The following is a 20,449-nucleotide window of genomic DNA, read 5'->3' as shown; positions in this document are numbered from 1 at the left end:
AATGTGCAGGAGGCGAAAGCTATCGGTCGTTCGGCCCCGTTCTCCATCTTGTGGGACAGGACGGCCCCAATACCATACGGGGATGCATCACATGTGACGAGCAAAGACTTTCCAGGATCATAGTGGGTTAGTAACCCAGATGACGACAATTGTTGCTTTACCCGCCGGAAAGCGGTTTCTTGCGGCTGACCCCAAACCCAGGTGTGATTTTTCTTTAGCAGAAAGTGCAAAGGGGCCAGCGTAGTTGCCAGATTGGGGAGGAACTTCCCGTAATAGGGGCGGGGGCCTGTTGAATCGCATGCACCTTCTCTGCGACGGGGTGCAAACCTTTGCGGTCCACCCGATAACCTAGGTAGACTACTTCCTTTGCCTGAAATACGTACTTTGTGCGACGTAAACGGACTCCAGCCTCCGAAAAGCGTCTAAGGACAGCCTCCAGATTTTCCAAATGTTCCTGCTTTGACGTCCCTGTAATCAAAACGTCATCTAAGTAGACAGCAACACGTGGTAAACCTCTCAAAATGCCCTCCATAACACGTTGAAAAATTGCGCAGGCAGAGGATACTCCAAAGGGCAACCGTGTATATTCATACAGGCCCCGATGTGTATTAATCGTTACAGATGGTCGGGAGGCAGGGTCCAGCTCCAACTGCAGGTAGGCGTGACTCATATCTAATTTTGTGAACGAGAATCCACCTGCAAGCTTCGCGTAGAGATCCTCTATACGAGGCATTGGATATCGGTCGAGTCGGGAAGCCGTATTCACTGTAAGTTTATAGTCGCCACACAAGCGAACTGTGGCATCTGGCAGGTACATTACAGGTACAATTGGTGCTGCCCAGTCAGCAAAACTGACGGGCCTGATAATACCCAAACTCTCCAAACGAGTGAGCTCCCCTTGTACCTTCTCGAGCAAGGCGTAAGGCACCGGGCGCGCCTGGAAATAGCGCAGCGTGGCTCCTGGTTCGACTTGGATACGGGATACGGCCCCTTTTATTTTCCCCAAACCAGGCTGGAATACATCTGGGTATCGTCCTAGCACCTCAGTCAACCCTTCAGAAACTGTTTGGAGGATGTGCTGCCATTGCAACCGCAAATGGCGCAACCAGTCCCGACCCAACAGGCTGGGCCCATGGCCGCGCACCACGATAAGTGGGAAACACCCCTCCTGGCGTCCATAAACAACAGGGGTCATTGTAGTTCCTGCAATGTCCAGTGGTTCCCCCGTGTAGGTGGCCAACCTGGCCTGTGAGTCGGTTAATGTAAGGGTCTGTATACCCTGCTTGATGCGGTCGAATGTCCTCTGGGCAATCACGGAGACCGCTGCGCCAGTGTCCAACTCCATCTCAAGCGGGTGGCCATTGACCCGTACTGTCACCTTAATGGGGGCCACACGGGGAGCTGCCACACAATGCAGCTGCAGGCAGTCGTCCTCCGTCTCCACGTCCTCAGGAGTAGTCGCCGCAGGTTCATCCACATGGAAGGTACGGCCCCTGGGCTGGTCCCAGTTACGGTCCCTGGGCTGGTCCCAGTTTCGGTCAGAACGACGGCGCCTCTGGCGCCCCCAGGACCGCCGTCCGCGATGGGGTCGGCGCCTACAATTCTGACACGGACATGGCTCCTCATCCATTGGTTCTGGAGAAGGCTCCATTCGGGGAGGAATGTCTGACGGCCACTGGCGTCGGTCCGGGCGTTGCCTCGCCCAAGGTACCGCAGGAGTGCGGGGGGACGTTTTCGGATGGAAGGGGTTGCGCCCCAAGGCATGCACTTCCATTCCCTGTAGCTCCTGCACTCCTCGTTTTGGGCCCCGTATCGAAGGAAGGATGTGCTGGCCTTGGAAAGGGTCCAGAGGAGGTTCACAAGAATGATCCCTGGAATGAAGAGCTTGCCGTATGAGGAACGGTTGAGGACTCTGGGTCTGTACTCAGAGTTTAGAAGGATGAGGGGGGATCTTATTGAAACTTACAGGATACTGCGAGGCCAGGATAGAATGGACGTGGAGCGGATATTTCCACTTGTAGGAGAAACTAGAACCAGGGACACCATCTCAGACTAAAGGGACGATCCTTTAAAATAGAGATGAGGAGGAACTTCTTCAGCCAGAGGGTGGTGAATTTGGAGGCCAAATCACTGAGTGTCTTTAAGACAGAGATAGATAGGTTCCTGATTAACAAGGGGATCAGGGGCGATGGGGAGAAGGCAGGAGAATGGGGATGAGAAAAATATCAGCCATGATTGAATGGCGGAGCAGACTCGATGGGCCAAGTGGCCTAATTCTGCTCCTATGTCTTATGATCTTATGATCTATGCACAACATTAAATGCCACTGCCCCATCCAAAAGACAAACCCACCCTCTACAAAATACATGGCAGATAAATTCTTTTGCATGCACGATATAACGATTGAAAGGAAATATCAACTAATTGCAAGCATGCAGACTGGATGGAAAATCACATGTAGAGTCCACCATGGGGCGCGATTTAATGCCCACAAAACAGTCCCGTTTGTGGGCACATATAGCGGAGTTGTTCCTGACGCCTACAGCACTGAGAATGACCCCCTATCAAATGTGACACTCTTTTTTTTCTGGTCTCGGTCTCAAACATCCCGCCAAGGCAGCACTGACCTCACTTCCTGCACTGATGAGCTTAGCAGGAAGAGATCAGGCGCCATTTTTAAATGCCACCCTGGTCTCTCAAGCCCCCTCAGGGGCTGTTTAGCACAGGGCTAAATCACTGGCTTTGAAAGCAGACCAAGGCAGGCCAACAGCACGGTACAATTCCGTAACATCCTCCCAGAACAGGTGCTGGAATGTGGCGACTAGGGGCTTTTCACAGTAACTTCATTGAAGCCTACTTGTGACAATAAGCGATTTTCATTTCATTTCAAACACCACATCGCAACCTCCGGATGCCCCCACTGCTTCAACCTACCACTTAGGAAGTCCTCGAACCCCCCCCCCCCTCTTAAGTGCACCTCAGGCCCGATTGCTGGCACAGGCAATCTGGCACCCAGACGGCTTGACACTGCCTGCCATGTGAGGGCAAAATCCAGATCACAACCTCTCGCGATATCACGTTAGATCTCACGAGGAGTTCCAAGCGGCCCAAATCACACACGAGGCCTCTCACGAGATTTAACGACCTTGTTGCGCCGAGTCAGGTGGTTGGGAGGGTCTGATGGGGGTCTCTGATGGAAACCCCATTGCCCAGCTGGCAAAACGGAGAATCCCGACGGCGTGCCCAACCAGAAATCCGGAGCGGCGGGAGGAAGAAACCCACCCATGGTCTCCCTAACGGAGAATCCAGCCCCTGGACTCTCAACTTGTCAAGGGTTATTATGGAGAGCACAAAAGTATGGCTTTGAGATAGAGGATCACCCACGATCATATTGAAGGGTGGGGAAGGCTCGAAGGGCCTACTCCTGTTCCTATTTTCTATACTTCTATTTTGGCTTTGAAATTATCCCGAGCCCTTCCCCTCGAAACAACATGAACTTGCAAATGATGTTCGAGGTTCTTACTGCTTGGCTCCTGAGCTTTAGGATGTAGTGTGGAGAACATGGAGATGGGTCCTGCTGCTTACCTGGAAAGATGAATGGCTCTCCACCCCACCATTCCTTAATGTCAATAATGTAATACATCAAGCCCAGCAGAATGAAAGAGAAGCAGCCGGTTGTGGTGATGAACGATAGGGACCTAAAGAGCAAAAATGACGAAACAGAACCTGTTACAACTCGGAAGGTGGCCATTCGTCCCATTGTGAGGGTGCCAGCCCTCTGTGAGAGCAACTCAGCCAGTCCCACTCCCCGTAACCCTGTCCATCCTCAAGATAATTACCCAATCCCCGTTTGGAAGGTACAATTTAATTCTTCCCCCCAGCGCCCAGGCAGGACGCGGCACTCCAGATCTTAACCACTCCCTGCCTAAAGATGCTTATCCTCACATCGCCTCTGGTTGGTCTTTTGGCAATCGCACTGAATCGGCGTCCTCTCGCTGGCTCATGGCCCGGAACAAAACGGGAACATTTCTCCCTCTGCACTCTGTCTGGTCCTCCCACGGTTTTCAGCACCTCTGCCAAAGTTCCTCTCACCTTCCCCGAGGGGAACAACACCAGCTTTGCCAATCTCATCACAAATGACGGTAAATGGACAAACTGGACAAGAATCAGAATTCTGAAGCAAGTACCAATTCAAAGGGGTAATGCTGGTATCCAGAGAGAATCGTGATCATGGGCAGCATATTCAAATCAACGAATAGGGCAAAGGTATTGGGCATGTCTCCATGGTCTCCCAAGATGCACTCCCCAGTGGAAGTACCAGATCAGAGAGTTGCAGCTTTGAATGTGGAAATAAAATGTAAGTTTGGTGTAACAATTCATCACATCTCACAGAAACACTTCGCCAATGTTGAAGTACATTGAAGTGCAGTGAATTATTACGGCAAATGTGGCCCCATAAACAGCAATAAGATGAATACTTAGTTTATCTATTGCTTGAGAGGAAAGACTGGACAGGACACTGCAAGAACCCCCTATTTTGCTTTTGAATAGTGCCCTGGGGGTCATAGTATCCCTACAGTGCAGAAGGAGGCCATTCGGCCCATTGAGTCTGCACTGACCCTCCAAAAGAGCACCCCACCCAGGCCGACTCACCCACCCTCTCCCTCCCTCCTTCTCCCCGGACACTAAAGGGTAATTTATCACGGTCAATCCACCTAACCTGCACATCTTTGGACTGTGGGAAACCAGGGAACCCGGAGGAAACCCACACAGACGCAGGGAGAATGTGCAAACTCCATACGGTCACCCAAGGCCTAAATTGAACCCGGATCCCTGGCGCTGCGTGGCAGCAGTGCTAACCACTGTGCCACTATGCCATGTCTTTAATACCTTCATCCACGTGAAGCCTTAGTTAACATCCCATCCCAAAGACAGGATTGTTTTGGTTTTTCCTGTTACCAAATATTTCTCTCATCAAGGAGGACCAGTCCTGTAAGGATAAGTGCTGTAAGAATAGTAGCAGGACAGGCAATTCAGCCCCTCCAGCCTGCTCTGCCATCCATGATTTAGCCCTCACTCCCTAAGGATTAAATTGTGGCCTACGCACACACACACACACAATCTGGGTTGAACAGCAACTTATATGCAATTACTACCGAGAATTTCCAGCACAGAATCTAGCATTTTGCTCCCACATTGTGTATATGCTCCACAGGTGGCCTCCTCCCATCCAATTCCACCTCACCTCAGTGATAAATTCCCTTATATGCATTTCTACTTTTCGCCTCATCTACTCCCTGTTATAGCAAGTTCCACATTCTCATCATTCTTCGGTCCTATCTGATGATTGAATTCATTAAGGCCTTTCATATATTTGTGGCCCCTAGCTTTGGAGACCCCACAAGTGGAAACATTTACCATATTAAACCTTTCATAACTCCAAAGACCATTATGGTCACATTACTAGATAGTAAATGAGCATCTCAGGGACTCTTCGACCTGGTAGAAGAATAAATGTTGTACCAGACTGTGCTTCAGACTACAAATTGTGGTACAGTCACAGTAAAAGAGAGATAAATAGTAGTAAGAGGCAATACAACAGCTTTCGTATTTTTACTCTTTTTCACATTACTAAATGACACTTCACTAATTACTGAAAATATTAAACCTGGGCCACCAGCCACATCAGTATAACTTGGGGATCTATAATGAGTGTTCACTTGCATGGAAGTGATACGCAAAGGAACTGGGAAAAGCAAGGGCCTGCCTTTGAGATCAAAGCCCTGGATGCCCCGCAAGGTCTCACGGGAGAAGAGAGTGTAGCTATCCGGTAAGTAAGGGTCAAGTTAGCCACCGCTTCGACCAGCTTTGATGCGACCGAGGCACTGGTGCATTAAGGCCACCTGGACATCTTCAGGCTCGATTGATTGTTCACAGAGTAAAGCAAGTGGCCAAGATTGCTGCTGACATAGTAACACCTGAATGTCTCCTTACATCTGGTTGCTGACTTTCCAGACAATGCTACAATAACAAGCTAGACGAGCCGTTGCGGAAAGATGCATTTAAAGTGACCAGCCACCTCTCAAGTGTTAGATATTTAAAAACTTGGTGGCTTTCTCATGATTTAAAATATGTTGCAACGCTCTGTCTCTCCATGAGCCCACGCCCTTGAATTGGACTTGAACGCACGCCACCCCAACCCAGAAGAGAGGAGAAGTCAAACTGAAAACCGCACCTTTAATTCATATAAGAATATCCATCAGCCGTCCTGAATGAGATAGTGTGATGAGACTTTTTTTTCTGTGAATGAGGGTCAGGAGAATAGAGAAGCTCTCTTCCAACTCCCTGGAAACCGGAGATTAGCCCAGCGTACCCTAGCTCGCCCATGACAATTTAATTGTATTAATTTTCATCGTCCTATTCCTCCAATCATAAAGTGACCACTAATGAAAGTTGACATTGAAAGGAAAGACATTGCTGCCTCTTGCTGCATGTCGTGTTTTTCAGATGGCAGATAATCAATAGACAATACGATATTGTGTGGTTGCTATCAGATAGTTGCGCCTGCAAAATAATTTGAAACAAGGACGAAAACTGAATAAATGACAAAGACCATAAATGATTTTTTTGTAATGAGTTCAAGTGTCCAAGTCAATCGCTGAAACCTTATTTCTAAATCACTAATAGTCCTAAAGAGCCGCTAGCAATGCTGTTGCTGATTAAAATGTTAATTTCATACCATTCTTCTCTCCCCCCTCGCTCATCCCCCCCCCCCCCCCCCCCCCCCTCCTCCAACCCCCTCTCACTATCGCCGCCCCAGTTCTGCAGGCACTGTGAAGCCTTTCAGCAAAAACAGTTGGATCCATCAGACAAATGCCTTTACTGCGTTGCTCACGGGTCAAGGGGAGCAGAAAAGCTTTCCACAGGATCAGCAAGTTAACCTCTTTCCCAGACCTCACAGTCTAACCATAAGGATTCTCCCTCCCACTGCGCCAACCACTCTAATCTCTTCCTACCCCTGACTGGCTCTGCCCCCATGTCCCACCTGACTGTTCTGCTCCCGGCGGCTGGGGCCTGGGGCCGCAGGCTTTCCCACCCGAAGGCCTTTCAATCAGGTCCTGTCCTTAGGGTGGCAGGGTAGCACAGTGATTAGCACTGTTGCTTCACAGCTCCAGGGTCCTGGATTCAATTCCCGGCTTGGGTCACTGTCTGTGCGGAGTCTGCACATTCTCCCCGTGTCTGCATGTGTTTCCTCCGGGTGCTCCGGTTTCCTCCCACAAGTCCCGAAAAACGTCTTGTCAGGTGAATTGGACATTCTGAATTCTCCCTCTGTGTACCCGAACAGGCGCCGGAGTGTGGCGACTGGGGGCTTTTCACGGTAACTTCACTGCAGTGTTAATGTAAGCCTACTTGTGACAATAAAGATTATTATAGTACACGCAAGCGCGATCCGAACTTGCTCGTCGTTTCCTGGCCGCTAACCGCCCTCCCTCTCCCTCCCTGCACATAAATATTGGAGCAAGGCTGCTCAAAAGTCATATCAAAAGCTATATGTCCAACTTGCATCCCCTTTCAGGCCCAGGCAAGGGTCCCCATGCTCAGAATAAGGGGAATGGAGTAACCAGCAAACTACCGGTGCTGCTGTCAGAACATTAAGGGGCAATGGGCTGCTTCCAAGCGATGGATCCTTCGGGAAGGAAACTTGTGCTTCCTTTCAGCTTTAATTAGTCAAGTCAATAGTACTCAAAATAAAATGGAGATTTTAATCGCCCGCGGGTTCCTTCAGGTGAACAGCGTTACATAAATGCAAGGCGTCCTTTTTTTCTTTGATTTAAGTGATAATTTTCCTCACTGCTGTTCATAAGATCATGTTGAAAATGAGGGCCGCGTCTGCCCAAGGAACAGCAATCACTACCCTGCAGATTGTGTGAAGCACTTTGAGATATTTCCGAGCGATGCGTTCGGAAGTAATACAAATGCAAGTCTTTCTTTCCTTAACAGCCTGAAAAACCCATATCAGTCACCCTTCTGACAACCTCCAATTAAAGAATTCCCATTTGTGCTCTTCCAATGGAGTGGATTTTTCCGGTAGGTGGAAGCAATACTCACCAGAGGTTTTTATTGACGGGGATGAATCCTTCCTCCCTCCCACATTTGGTGAGGACAGCAGAAATAAATCCCTGTGGGGAAAGGGCAAACGCAGAGTTGGTCAATAAGAGTTAAAAGGAAGGAAACACGTGAGCCGGTGGAATCAGCAGCAAGTGGACAGATGTTGACAGCAGTTTTTAACAATTCGCATTGATTATGCAGCAACATATTGCATCGAATTAACCACACAAACAGTTGCTTAAAAAGAAAATAACCGAGAGGTTGAAGGGTTGAAGTATAAAAGGTAAACCCAAAGGGCAAATTCAAACCCAGTAGGACGAGGTGAATGCAGCTTATTTTTTTCAAAAATGATAGCAGGCATTGACAATGAAGATGTAGTACCAGATGTTTCCTCAGCCACGATGGTAGTGAATGGCGGTATGAGCTCGAGAGGCTGAATTGCCCACTCCTGCTCCTAGTTCTTAAGTAATGTTCTTATTAATGGCAACGTTAAATCAAGAAGTAATTCTTTTTTTAAATAAATTTAGAGTACCAAATTCATTTTTTTACCCCGATCAGGGAGCAATTTAGCATGGTCAATCCACCTACCTTCCCATCTTTTGGGTTGTGGGGGTGAGACCCACGCAGACACGGGGAGAATGTGCAAACTCCACTCGGACGATGACCCGGGACCGGGATTGAACCCGGGTCCTCGGCGCCGTGCTGACCATTACGCCACTGTGCCGCCCAGGTGAACACAAGTTAAATGAGCAGAATCATATTTTCGGGCCCAGGCTCTTCTCCAGCAAAAGGGTCATCCACACACGTAATGGATTTGTGGGAATAGGCTTTGCATGTTATAGTGCAGGACTAAAACCTAGAATCCTTGTAAGCAAAGAAGACTTGCATTAATATAGCACCTTTCATGACCTCTGCACTTCCCAGAATGCTTTGCACTTTTTGAGGTGTAGTCACTGTTGCAATGTTGGAAATGCATGACCAATTTGCGCACAGCAAGATTCCACAAGCATCAATATGATAATGGCCAGATCATCTGTTTTTTTCTCAATGATGTTCTTTGGCCAGGCGGCTTGGGAGAACTCTCCCGTTCATCTTCTAAATAGTGCCACGGGATTATTACATCTCAGGTGCGGTGAGAGGAAAACGTCGGAGTCTTTCGGGTTGGATGAGCGAAGGAGGAGCATCTGTCCCCAGCCAGCGGCACCAGTCTTGTGACCGTCGCCATTGTAATACCAGGATTTCCACGGCGACTGCAGAGTTGTTACAGTTACACTGTGCACGGATTCTGCCATAGTGGTGTGAATACAACTCAAATCTGGTGTTGGAATCTGATCATTGGGGCAAAGTGCATTGAGAAAACTGGGGCAAGGTTGAGAAGGCGGGGCCTTTATGAATAACCGCAGCCGGTACAGGGAATTGAACCCGCGCTGCTGGCCTCGCTCTGCATCACGAACAAGCCGTCCAGCCAACTGAGCTAAACCGGCCCAAAGGTGGTCCACTGGGAGGAGTGGGGAGCAGTGTCCCTCTTCTCGCCCCCACCTAAAAGAGCAATAGGAGATCCACTGTGAGCCCCATTTCAGAGGGTAAATATCTGATCCCACTTTCAGAGCCCAGAAATGGGCCACATTTCCACATGTGGTTGATGAGATGCACACGGTGAGATTAGACATGTCTCCACTGAAGTTACATCATGTCCCGACTGACTGTGCGGGAACCCAGATTATTCTGCTTCCAGCTAATTTGATGGCCATTCCAATGGACTCTCCCAGGATCATTTGCTGGGATCCATGAGAATGACGGCCAATCTGATTTTCATGTTGGTCTGAAGCTGAACCAACATTAAACTCTTAATAGAAGGTAGCCGCAGAGACTCCAGCTGGTTTCTACTTGGCGGGGGGGGGGGGCGATCACACACCTTTAGCATACTGTTTAGTTGTAAGGCAGATTTACAAGTGACCACCATGGGCTATCTGTCGACAGGCCTCCTACTTTTCAATTCTGCCTTTCTTGATTTATTTTTCCCAATTTTACTTCCAAAATGTGACGTTACAATTATTTTGGCAGTTGAATGAGGCAGAAACAGGCTTGGGAAATGTCAGCTCATTAACCGGATACACACACCGGTAATGTAGCTCATTTCCTTCTTCGAGAATCTTCAAACCTTCATTCACTCCGGTTTTTAAAAAAAAATCTTCCGGTTCAAGGTTGGGCCATTTGCCAATGATGCAATGATACTGTCAGGGCAGAGAGGCAGTTTTACGACATGAATGACAATTGTTTCGTTGGGTGATCAGTGACAGTTAAAATCCCCCATTGAAAATTGATCTTCATTGGTATTGATCTTTAAGTAACCTCTCTACCTATAAGCAAGTGATATTGCACCAGCCAGATTCCTATGGCAAGTCTACAAAATAATCTAATGAAATGAGCAGCTTTTATGAGATTGTTCAACATCTAAACAATTGTACGGGAGGATTTTCCTCCAATGACCCCGGTGTGCACCTAATTCAAATCGTGATTATCCACCGTTTATATTGAACAGAGAGCAGAGACTGGACATTCAGTCCAACCAGCCCACGTGGGTATGATCCACTCAAGCCACTCCCGCCCCCCCATCCGTCCTCAGTTAACTCTATCCCTACATAATTTAATGCCACTTTCCTGATGCCCCAGAAACTCAGGAACGCTGACATGTACCCCTCACATGTACAACAGGCCAGGGGTCAAGCTCCACGACAGCACTTATGGAGATGACCCAGGGCAACACTTCACTCATCTTCACTCAAAGGGTATTGAACCTGGGGAATTGCCTACCACAGAAGGCTGAAGAGGCCAAGTCACTGAAAGTATTCAAGAGAGGGATAGATAATATTTTTGCTTTTAATGGCATCAAGGGGTAGGGGGGAAAAGTGGGAATATGGCATTGAGATAGAGGATAATAATAATATTGAATGGCGGAGCGGGCTCGAAGGGCCGAATGGTATACCCTTGCTCCTAGTTTCTATGCTTCGTCACGACATCGCTGCATGGTCAGAGATGCCAGATTTTGATGGGGTACAGGATTGGCAGAATCCTATCTGATTGTTCCGCCGTGTGTTAAAGATCCCGTGGTCAATATTTGGAAAATGCATGAGGAAGGGTCCCAATCAACAGTCTAGCCTCAACCACAATTGGCGAGAGTTTGTTATTTGTCTTATTTTCTTTGCAGTTGGATCTTGTGGAGTGCTAAGTGGCCGCTTCTCGTTCTTGCTGCAGTCACTGCTTCAAGGCTAATTCTACGTGAGAAAAGTCCTTTGGTGACATTTCCGAGCTTCAGGCTGGAGTGTTACCAACCGAACCAAGCTGATACAGAAATAAAGCAAGGAACTGTAAAATAACATCTGAGTGGCTTGATTTGAAATGACTACTGGTTAATCAGGAAGTCATGCAGAAACCTAACAATTAACATATGAGTGATGTCAATGACCTCGCCTAATTGATTATGCCTAATCAATTATAGATTTCTCATCTTTCTCTGGCTAAAGTGCCATCTGTCAAGTTTTCATTCATGTAGCCAGCCGCTGTCACTCAGACAATGTCATATAACAAAATTAAGTTTGATCCTTTCCTTGCGCTGACAGTTTATGTTAGTGACAAAGCCACGCAGCTGGTGACATGAAGCAATAATGAGACGTCAGGCCATATTTCACCGGGCCAAGGATTAGAAAGCGGGTGGTGATGGATTAGCATAAACCATATTCTGTAATGAAACCTTCAGTTGAAGAATTATTTGTTGATGGACCCACCATTTTAATTCATGCAAATTAGAAAGTAAGACTCGCTTGATGTAAAAATTCATCAAATTTCTTAGGCATATTTTCAAGCATTTCAAATACCAAAGTGCAGTGCCTCATTACCACGTTAGTTTGCAAATAGCAAAATACCACAGAGCAACAAGATGAATGGAATATATGGAATTAGGTTGCAGATTAGCCACAACCTCATTGAATGATTAAGACCATTAGACACAGGAGCAGAAGTAGGCCAATCGGCCCATCGAGTCTGCTCCACGGTCAAAAAGATCATGATTGATCTGATGTGATAATCCTCAATCCCACCTTCCCACCTTATCCCCATAAACCTCGATTCCCTCACTGATTAAAAACCTCATGCCTTGAACATGCTTAATGACCCAGCCACTACAGCTCTCTGCGGTAAAGAATTCCACAGATTCACTACCCCCGAGAGAAGAAATTCCCCCTCATCCCTGTCCTATTCGGCCGATCCCCTCACTCTGAGATTATGCTCTCTGGTCCCTGACTCTCCCACAAGTGGAAATAGGCTTCAGGGGCTAAATGGCCAACTCCTGTGTTCCCACGTTTTGCTGTAATTAAGTGAAGAATGTTGACCGGAACAATCAGGGGAGTTCACTTTCAGATCGTGTCACGGGTCATTAATCGTCATCCAAAGTCTGACATCGCCACCACTGACACAATGGGGCACAATAGTTTGGCGGGTTGTTTCCCGCTGGCTTTTTGGTGAGAGCCAGACCCGGGTTCACCCACATTGAGGGTGAGATTTAATTTCCAAAATACAGAGTCCTGTTTTGGGTGCAAATAGCGGAGTGTTTCCCGGTGCCTGTAGTGCCGAGAACGGCCCCACTATCAATCGGGACTCGCGAGGAATTGCCCAGCCGAGGCCGCACTTACCTCACTTCCTGAACTGACGAGCTGAGGGTGAGCTCCAGATCGCGACGTCTCGCGAGATCTCGTTAGATTTACCGGCCTCGTTTCGGCACCAAGTCGGGCACGGCGAGGCCATTCGACTGTGCCCTGAATCACTTTTTAGAGCCTTGGGAAATTCTCCCCGGTCTAGCCCACACTTAGAAATGTTCAGCAGTGGTGAGCTGAACTCGCCGGCAAGACGGGCTCCTCAGAGATCGGAGTGCCATTTGGAAATAGTGCCCCAATCTCTACCCATGGACAATGCCACCGCCGCAGACATGGACATTAGCAGGTTGGCACTGCCAGGGTGCAAGGGGGAGTGCCAAAGTACTGCCCTGCCCTATCCCCAACCACCTGGGGGGCTCTAGTAGCCTTCAAGACTACCAGGGTGGCCATCATGCCTTCTGTCCACTTGTGGAGACTGGTGCTAATCGGCTCCCGGGTGAGGCCTCGCCGGTGCGACCAATGACTCCTGGGTGCCGGGAGAACACGGCCTCACATAGGCCGCACATATCTAAATATGATTATCTGGATCTCACTCAGTGAGGGCGCAATCCAGATCGAGCTGTGCGCCGCGAGTTGGGCGACTCATGCGAGAGTTTGGGCCTGGCGCGAAGCCTGATTTGGGCCTCTCCCGCAATGTGCTGGACGCAGCACAGGGGGAAAATCGCACCCCTGGTTTAATCTTTCATCCGAAGGATGGCCATCAACACAGCATTCCCTCAGTACTGCACTGGAATATCAGTCTGGATTTTGTCCAAATTCAGCACTGGGTCTTGCACCCACAACCTCTGACTTAAAGTAAGCGTAAAAATAGAGGCGAGATGACACACATCAATGAAATTCGCAGCAGCCTTTCTGTAGAAGGGCAAACTGAATTAAAAATGGCTGATATTTTTACCAGCTGGTTAACGAAAAACCTGCAAGTCAGGAGGCAGGTAATCCCTATAAAGAATAGCGTGCCGATGGATCAGTGGTTACAACCAAAACCTCTTCATTTGAGGCATTCTTTATGTTTGCTGAATCTAAGTGGAAGTTTGGACTGTGTAAGGTAAGAGAGTTTCATATTGCTTGGAATTACCAAATTAACTTGGACAATAAGTACTATTTGCAAGGCGATTGAGCAAGGTTAGCCAGGGAAAAACAAAGCGAATGGTTGATTCGGGATTATTTGACAAAGTTAATAGGGAACTGCTTCGCTATCTGTTGAGCCAAGTGTTTAACAGATACTAACAAAAATGTTAACAGCGCTGCCCAACATTTTTTTCACTTGGTTGAACTTTGCACAGTTTCCAAATATCCCGGTGACACCTTCCGTACATGCGCTAAAGTTGAAAACATAGCCATCAACTGGAGAGGGAGGGAAGGAGGTGATTTCCTCAATGGGGGATGAAGACCCCTGCGTCTCATCATTCTGCTATCTTAACCTCATACCACTCTCAGCACCTTCTTTAGTCTTTCACACTGCCATTATTGCTCCCTTTGTCTTATGCCCATGTCATCTGTGCCAAATCTCTCAGCTCCCAGCCATCCCTGAACTTTTATTCTGCATCACCCTCTTAATCAGTATAACATCCATCACATTTCTCCCTCTCTGTAGCTCTGAAGAATTGTGTCTTGAAATGTTAGCTCTGTTTCTCTCTCCACAAACGCAGCCAGACCGAGTTTTTCCAACCTGTTTCTGCCACTCGTGTCCACTTTTGGGCTTTGGTATTGCTGCCTCTATGGGCTCTGACAGCTTTTTCACTTGTTGCAGCCTCCATTCGGACTCCTTTTTGACCCCTGCACAGCCCACGAAAGCTCAAAGCAGAAGTGGAAAAATGAATTACAATTCTGCTTGTTCCCTCGCATGGCTCATCGCGCAAGGTACAAATGTGTCCTGACATGGCGGAAAGTGAGGCGCCTTAGGCAATTGACATATCAGCCAATTACAAGCAGACAGCATGCTCGATGTGAAATGGGTGGAGTGGAGCGGACCAGCAATTTCTCTGGGCAAAGTGCTTTTAGGAAAGGCTCAATGTACCAGGAAAAATGGAATTAGTCGATTGGAAATGTGACATGGACTGCCACAGTCTTGCAGCTAGCTTCCGCATTCGCACCGCTTCACCTCGGTGAAGAAGCTGAAATGTGGCAGCTGATCTGTGTGATAATTCAAACAAACAGTGCTTGGTATTGACCATGGGTGTCTGAACTGGTAAAATGTCCTAGTCCCTCGGGCTAGGCCCCTTCACTTTGTTGAAGAGAGGGGGGAAAAAGCATACAGGTGCATCAAATATAAATGTAACAACAGGAAGGGCCAATCTTTTCTTGCGTTCCAAGCTGCTATTGGGAGTCTAGGTTTCTTGAAGCCACCTTCTAAACATGTGCACCTGGGGGTAATGAATTTTCACATGACACAATGATTATGTCATGACCCAGGCCCTGATCTTGGCCTAGGATGCAGTAACATTTGGAGGCAAACAACCCACTCATATGCAGATTTGCTCATTTGTGTATACATTACTCAATGGACTCCAGCAGATCTGGAGGCAAATCGGGGTGAGCAAGGCATGGAATTTGCAGTTTCTCCATTTGAGCACCAATTTTCACCGGTAATATGAAGTCCCTGCAACTGAGCAACACTCTAAACAATGCAACGTGCAGAATCTGCGCACAATCTGACGAGGGTAGGGATCACAAGAGATTCATTGAGTCTTAAAATAGAAGAACCTCTCACTAGATAATTAGCACATGAACCATGACTATATTCCTTGTTTAGTCTTTGGTTTTAAAATTCTCAACCTTGTGTGCCAATGTCTCCATGTCCTTGCCCTTATCCATCTCTGTAATCTCTCCAGCTCTACAACCCTCAGTGTTCTCTGCACTCTTCCAATTCCAGCCTTTGGTGTGTCCCTGATTTTCTTTGCTCCACCATTGACTGCGCTTTCAGTCATCTGGGCCTTCAGCTGTTTGTAGTATAGATAAATGATTTGGAGAAAAATGTAACTGGTCTGATTAGTAAGTTTGCAGACGACACAAAGGTTGGTGGAATTGCAGATAGCGATGAGGACTGTCAGAGGATACAGCAAGATTTAGAGTGTTTGGAGACTTGGGCGGAGAGATGGCAGATGCAGTTTAATCCGGACAAATGTGAGGTAATGCATTTTGGAAGGTCTAATGCAGGTAGGGAATATACAGTGAATGGTAGAACCCTCAAGAGTATTGAAAGTCAGAGAGATCTAGGAGTACAGGTCCACAGGTCACTGAAAGGGGAAAACACAGGTGGAGAAGGTAGTCAAGAAGGCATACGGCATGCTTGCCTTCATTGGCCGCGGCATTGAGTATACAAATTGGCAAGTCATGTTGCAGCTGTACAGAACCTTAGTTAGGCCACACTTGGGAGTATAGTGTTCAATACTGGTCGCCACACTACCAGAAGTATGTGGAGGCTTTAGAGAGGGTGCAGAAGAGATTTACCAGGATGTTGTCTGGTATGGAGGGCATTAGCTATGAGGAGCAGTTGAATAAACTCGGTTTGTTCTCACTGTAACGACAGAGGTTGAGGGGTGACCTGATAGAGGTCTACAAAATTATGAGGGGCATAGACAGAGTGGATAGTCAGAGGCTTTTCCCCAGGGTAGAGGGGTCAATTACTAGGGGACATAGGTTTAAGATGCGAGGGGCAAGGTTTAGAGTAGATGTACGAGGCAAATCTTTTTAAACAGAGGGTAGTGGTTGCCTGGAACTCACTGCCGGCGGAGGTGGTGGAAGCAGGGACAATAGTGACATTTAAGGGGCATCTTGACATATACATGAATAGGATGGGAATAGAGGGATACGGACCCAGGAAGTGTAGAAGATTTTGTTTAGACGGGCAGCATGGTCGGCACTGGCTTGGCGGGCCGAAGGGCCTGTTCCTGTGCTGTACTTTGATTTGTTCTTTGAATCCCCTCTTTAATATTGTCAGATATTTTAAGTCAAACAGTCTTTTCTGTCTAAATTCAGATAACATTTGGAAGAGAATTGGGTGGCATACTCTGCTAGGGTACGGTAGCAACGGGGTTAGCACTGCTGCCTCACAGCGCCAGGGACATGGGTTCAATTCCGACCTTGGGTGACTGTCTGCGTGGAGTTTGCACGTTCTCCCCGTGTCTGCGTGGGTTTCCTCCGGGTGCTCTGGTTTCCTCCCACAGTCCAAAGGTGAATTGGCCACGCTAAAATTGTCCCTTAGTGTTCAAAGATGTGCAGGTTAGACGTGATTATGGGGATAGGGCGGGGTGTGGGCCAAGGTAGGGTACTCTTTCACAGAGTCAGTGCAGACTCGATGGGCAAACTGGTCTCCTTCTGCACTGTAGGAATTCTAGGTTCTATGGACATAAACGTATGCGTTGAAATCCAATCGCTTCAATAGTTAACAGGGTAGATGACTGTTGACAGAAAACTATCCATTCTCCGGAACCTGGGTTTGAAAATGACCAGTATGAGAGCCGACGTCTCAGTAAATTGATTGTACCCTTGTGGCTTTAGTAATCTAGTGGACCAAAAGTAATGAATTCTTTCCTAGTGCGCCATCGGATGTACACTTCTTTGTAAGTACCACTGAGACAGCACAATTTCCAATGAATCTCAGATGGATTCAATGCACTAGTTAAAACGTCCTGTACAGACGTAGGAAATGCACTAGAGGCAGGTAATAAATCATTACATCATTGCTTTCTGACAGCTGGAATCATCAATTTATGGCAGGGAATCTTAACCGGCCACCCCATTACATTTCGGGACATGGAAGCTGTTCAAAATATTGCCTCTGCTTGTAAATCGGAAAGAGATAGGTAGAAGAAGGTCTGTTTTTTTTGCACTGTTGTCCATGATTATCCCAAAGCTGTGGAATGCCATACGACTTGTCGGGTCAGACAGTAGTGTGCAATGGATGGGGTATGATCATTTGACCCCTCGAGTCTGCTTTGTCATTCAGTACAATCGTGGACGATCTTCTATCTCAACTCCATGTTCTTGCCTGCTCCCCGTTTCCCTTGATTCCCTCAGAGGTCGAGAATCTACTGATTTCAGTCTCGGGACAGGTGGGAAGATGGTGGCATGGGCTGCTGCTGCCTCAATTTTCATGTGTCGCTCACCCCCCGCTGCTGAAAACACGCCCAGCAGGAACACATTAAATGCAGCCCACTGTGGCTGAGGTCACAGCTGTCAATAGTTGGGCAATGGGAGAATGCCCAAGAAGCCAAAGTCAGAAAAACAGAGACTTTGAGGAGTTTACAAATAAAGAGGGGCAAAGTCGCCGCATATGGTTTTATTATAATATGCATCCATGCACATCATGAGGTAAAAGCAGGCAGTGATAGACACCCAGGTGAGCCAATCAACATGCAGAACAGAACATGACCAATCACCAGACAGAACACCAGAGGGAGGCTTCCAACTATAAAACACACGAGGCATCAACACTCTGCCTCTTTCCACTGGTGACAACTGTAGTGACAGTCAGGGTGTATATATCAGTCAGCACCTTCCACATGTGGATCAGACATAGTCTGGTCTAGTAAGTTAGAGTTAGTACACTTAGAGTAGTAGAGTGTCAACCCACAGCCAGCTGTGTGCATTGTTACAGAAGTTCAATAAATCGCATTGAACCAACGCCTACGTTTGGTGTCTGCTTGATCAGTTAACTGCATTGTGTGCAGTCCGTGTTACCCCAGGGTGAACAACGCGACAGGTTTCAAAACAAATTTGAGAGTTTTAAATTTCGCGACTGCACGTGGGACAATGGGAACCATTCCATTTCTCCCGCAGCTTTCCGTTTTACTTTTTTTTTCCCATTCTTTCTCTCTATTTATCTTCTTCTCTGAGTATTTTCCCTCTGCACCTGTTGCTCTCCACAAATAAGCATTTCACCAGTTTGAGCAATCACTGTTCACAGGGCAACCTCTACAGCTCTGAATAGCCAACAAGCAAAACCATGATTCTGGAGACGTTGGAGAACCATTAGAAACCCTGTGTTGATTCTGTCCCCATTTTTCTTTAAGCTTAAACTCAATTTTTTGCCAAGAAAGTGCACTGATCTTTGTTATTGAACTCACACTCCACAAAATGAGTAATGCTGTAGTTAACACGTTAAAATCCTTTCCCTGACATTTTAACAACCTCGTTAACTTGTTTATTTCAAATGGATTTAAGGTTGTAAAAACTACAGCAGACACAGCGCTCCTCGGGTGTATCGACAAATTGATGTCACCAGAACTTCCTTCCTTCGTGGCCTCCCGTTGAAACCATTGCTGGCACCAATGGGGCAACACGGTAGCACAAGTGGCTAGCACTGTGGCTTCACAGCGCCAGGGACCCAGGTTCGATTCCCCGCTGGGTCACTGTCTGTGCGGAGCCTGCATGTTCTCCCCGTACCTGCGTGGGTTTACTCCGGGTGCTCCGGTTTCCTCCCACAGTCCAAAGATGTGCAGGTTAGGTGGATTGGCCATGGTAAATTGCCCTTAGTGTCCAAAAAGGTTAGGAGGGGTTATTGGGTTATGGGGATAGGGTGGAACTGAGGGCTTAAGTGGGTCGGTGCAGACTCGACGGGCCGAATGGCCTCCTTCTGCACTGTATGTTCTATGTTCAAAACAACTCAATGTCTTAAGTATCTTGTTATGTCTGTAGTTAATTTGACTCACCAATAAAACAGCCCAAATGAGGAACCGCTTTAGGATGCTGAGGTTGCTGGGACGATATGCAAGAACGATCTTTCCAGCCTGCAAAGAAATGAGAAAAGAAGAGATCAATGGTGAAGAATATCAGTGGGGAGGGGGGAGGTTCTGGGTGATCCTACACTGTCACTTGGCCTCCGAAACTAGACTTCAATACAAGCTAAACAGAAGGGCTGCAACCTCAATTTCTCAGAGAGACACAGGATGCTTCAGTGCGTTTGAATTGTGGCAATCATCTTCAGCACCGACCTCCAGTCTAGTCTGAGAAATTGAAAGTTTCTCCTCTGATGGATGACTAGGAGGTGGAGTGCGTTCAAAAAATTCTCCTTCCACTGCTTAGATTGTGGTCTGAATACAGCCCAGATAGATGGAATGGAACTGCCTGTCCAATGGTTGCTAATTGTCCAAATTGAAAACAATTTGGCTGATTCGAGCTCCCAGTACACAATCAGTGAGTACTGGGAGTGATTAAGTAAATTAGAAGTGGTTTATCAAACTCATGTTCGGGTGGAGCCACAGAGTGAGAATCATTCAATCTTAGTAAAGGGGTTCATCTCAATGTATGCATTTTGCTAATGTGTAGATTGTTTTACAATTGGTGAACAAACACTTTTGCATGCACAATCATGAATCATTTCAATCTTCATGGAACAATGGACAGAATATTGGAATGCATCCCCAATAATGGAATAGAACAATCTGCCAGCAATAATTCTGGAATTCCATGCAGCAAAACCAGGAATATACAGTAAGTGTAAACCAGAGGCTCTGATGAGACATTTGTACTGAGACGTCATAAAAATATGGAGGATGCATTACGCCTTGGTCAACCGAATGTTTGATCATGTACAGACAGCAGATTTTAAATACCATTGTTACAAAAACTGTAGCATAGGAAATGCTAGGTGGGCGGAGGACATGGTAGCACGGTGGGTTAGCACTGCT

General features: G+C 47.3%; 1 protein-coding gene across 1 annotated transcript in view; it reads right to left on the bottom strand.

Annotated features, from left to right (window-relative positions):
* Positions 1–20,449, bottom strand: part of LOC140403524 (heparan-alpha-glucosaminide N-acetyltransferase) — a 358,411-nt gene that overhangs the window by 6,258 nt on the left and 331,704 nt on the right. The window contains exons 15-17 of the mRNA XM_072491483.1: positions 19,472–19,549; positions 8,110–8,180; positions 3,586–3,698 (exon numbers count right to left, since the gene is read on the bottom strand). Coding sequence (XP_072347584.1) covers positions 3,586–3,698; positions 8,110–8,180; positions 19,472–19,549 — 262 coding nt within the window. The remainder of the gene's footprint in view (positions 1–3,585; positions 3,699–8,109; positions 8,181–19,471; positions 19,550–20,449) is intronic.

This window comes from Scyliorhinus torazame, chromosome 28 (assembly GCF_047496885.1).
Source record: "Scyliorhinus torazame isolate Kashiwa2021f chromosome 28, sScyTor2.1, whole genome shotgun sequence".
Taxonomy (NCBI): Eukaryota; Metazoa; Chordata; class Chondrichthyes; order Carcharhiniformes; family Scyliorhinidae; genus Scyliorhinus; species Scyliorhinus torazame.
The sequence above is the reverse complement of the archived record's forward strand: the minus strand, read 5'-3'. Positions and strand labels throughout refer to the sequence as shown.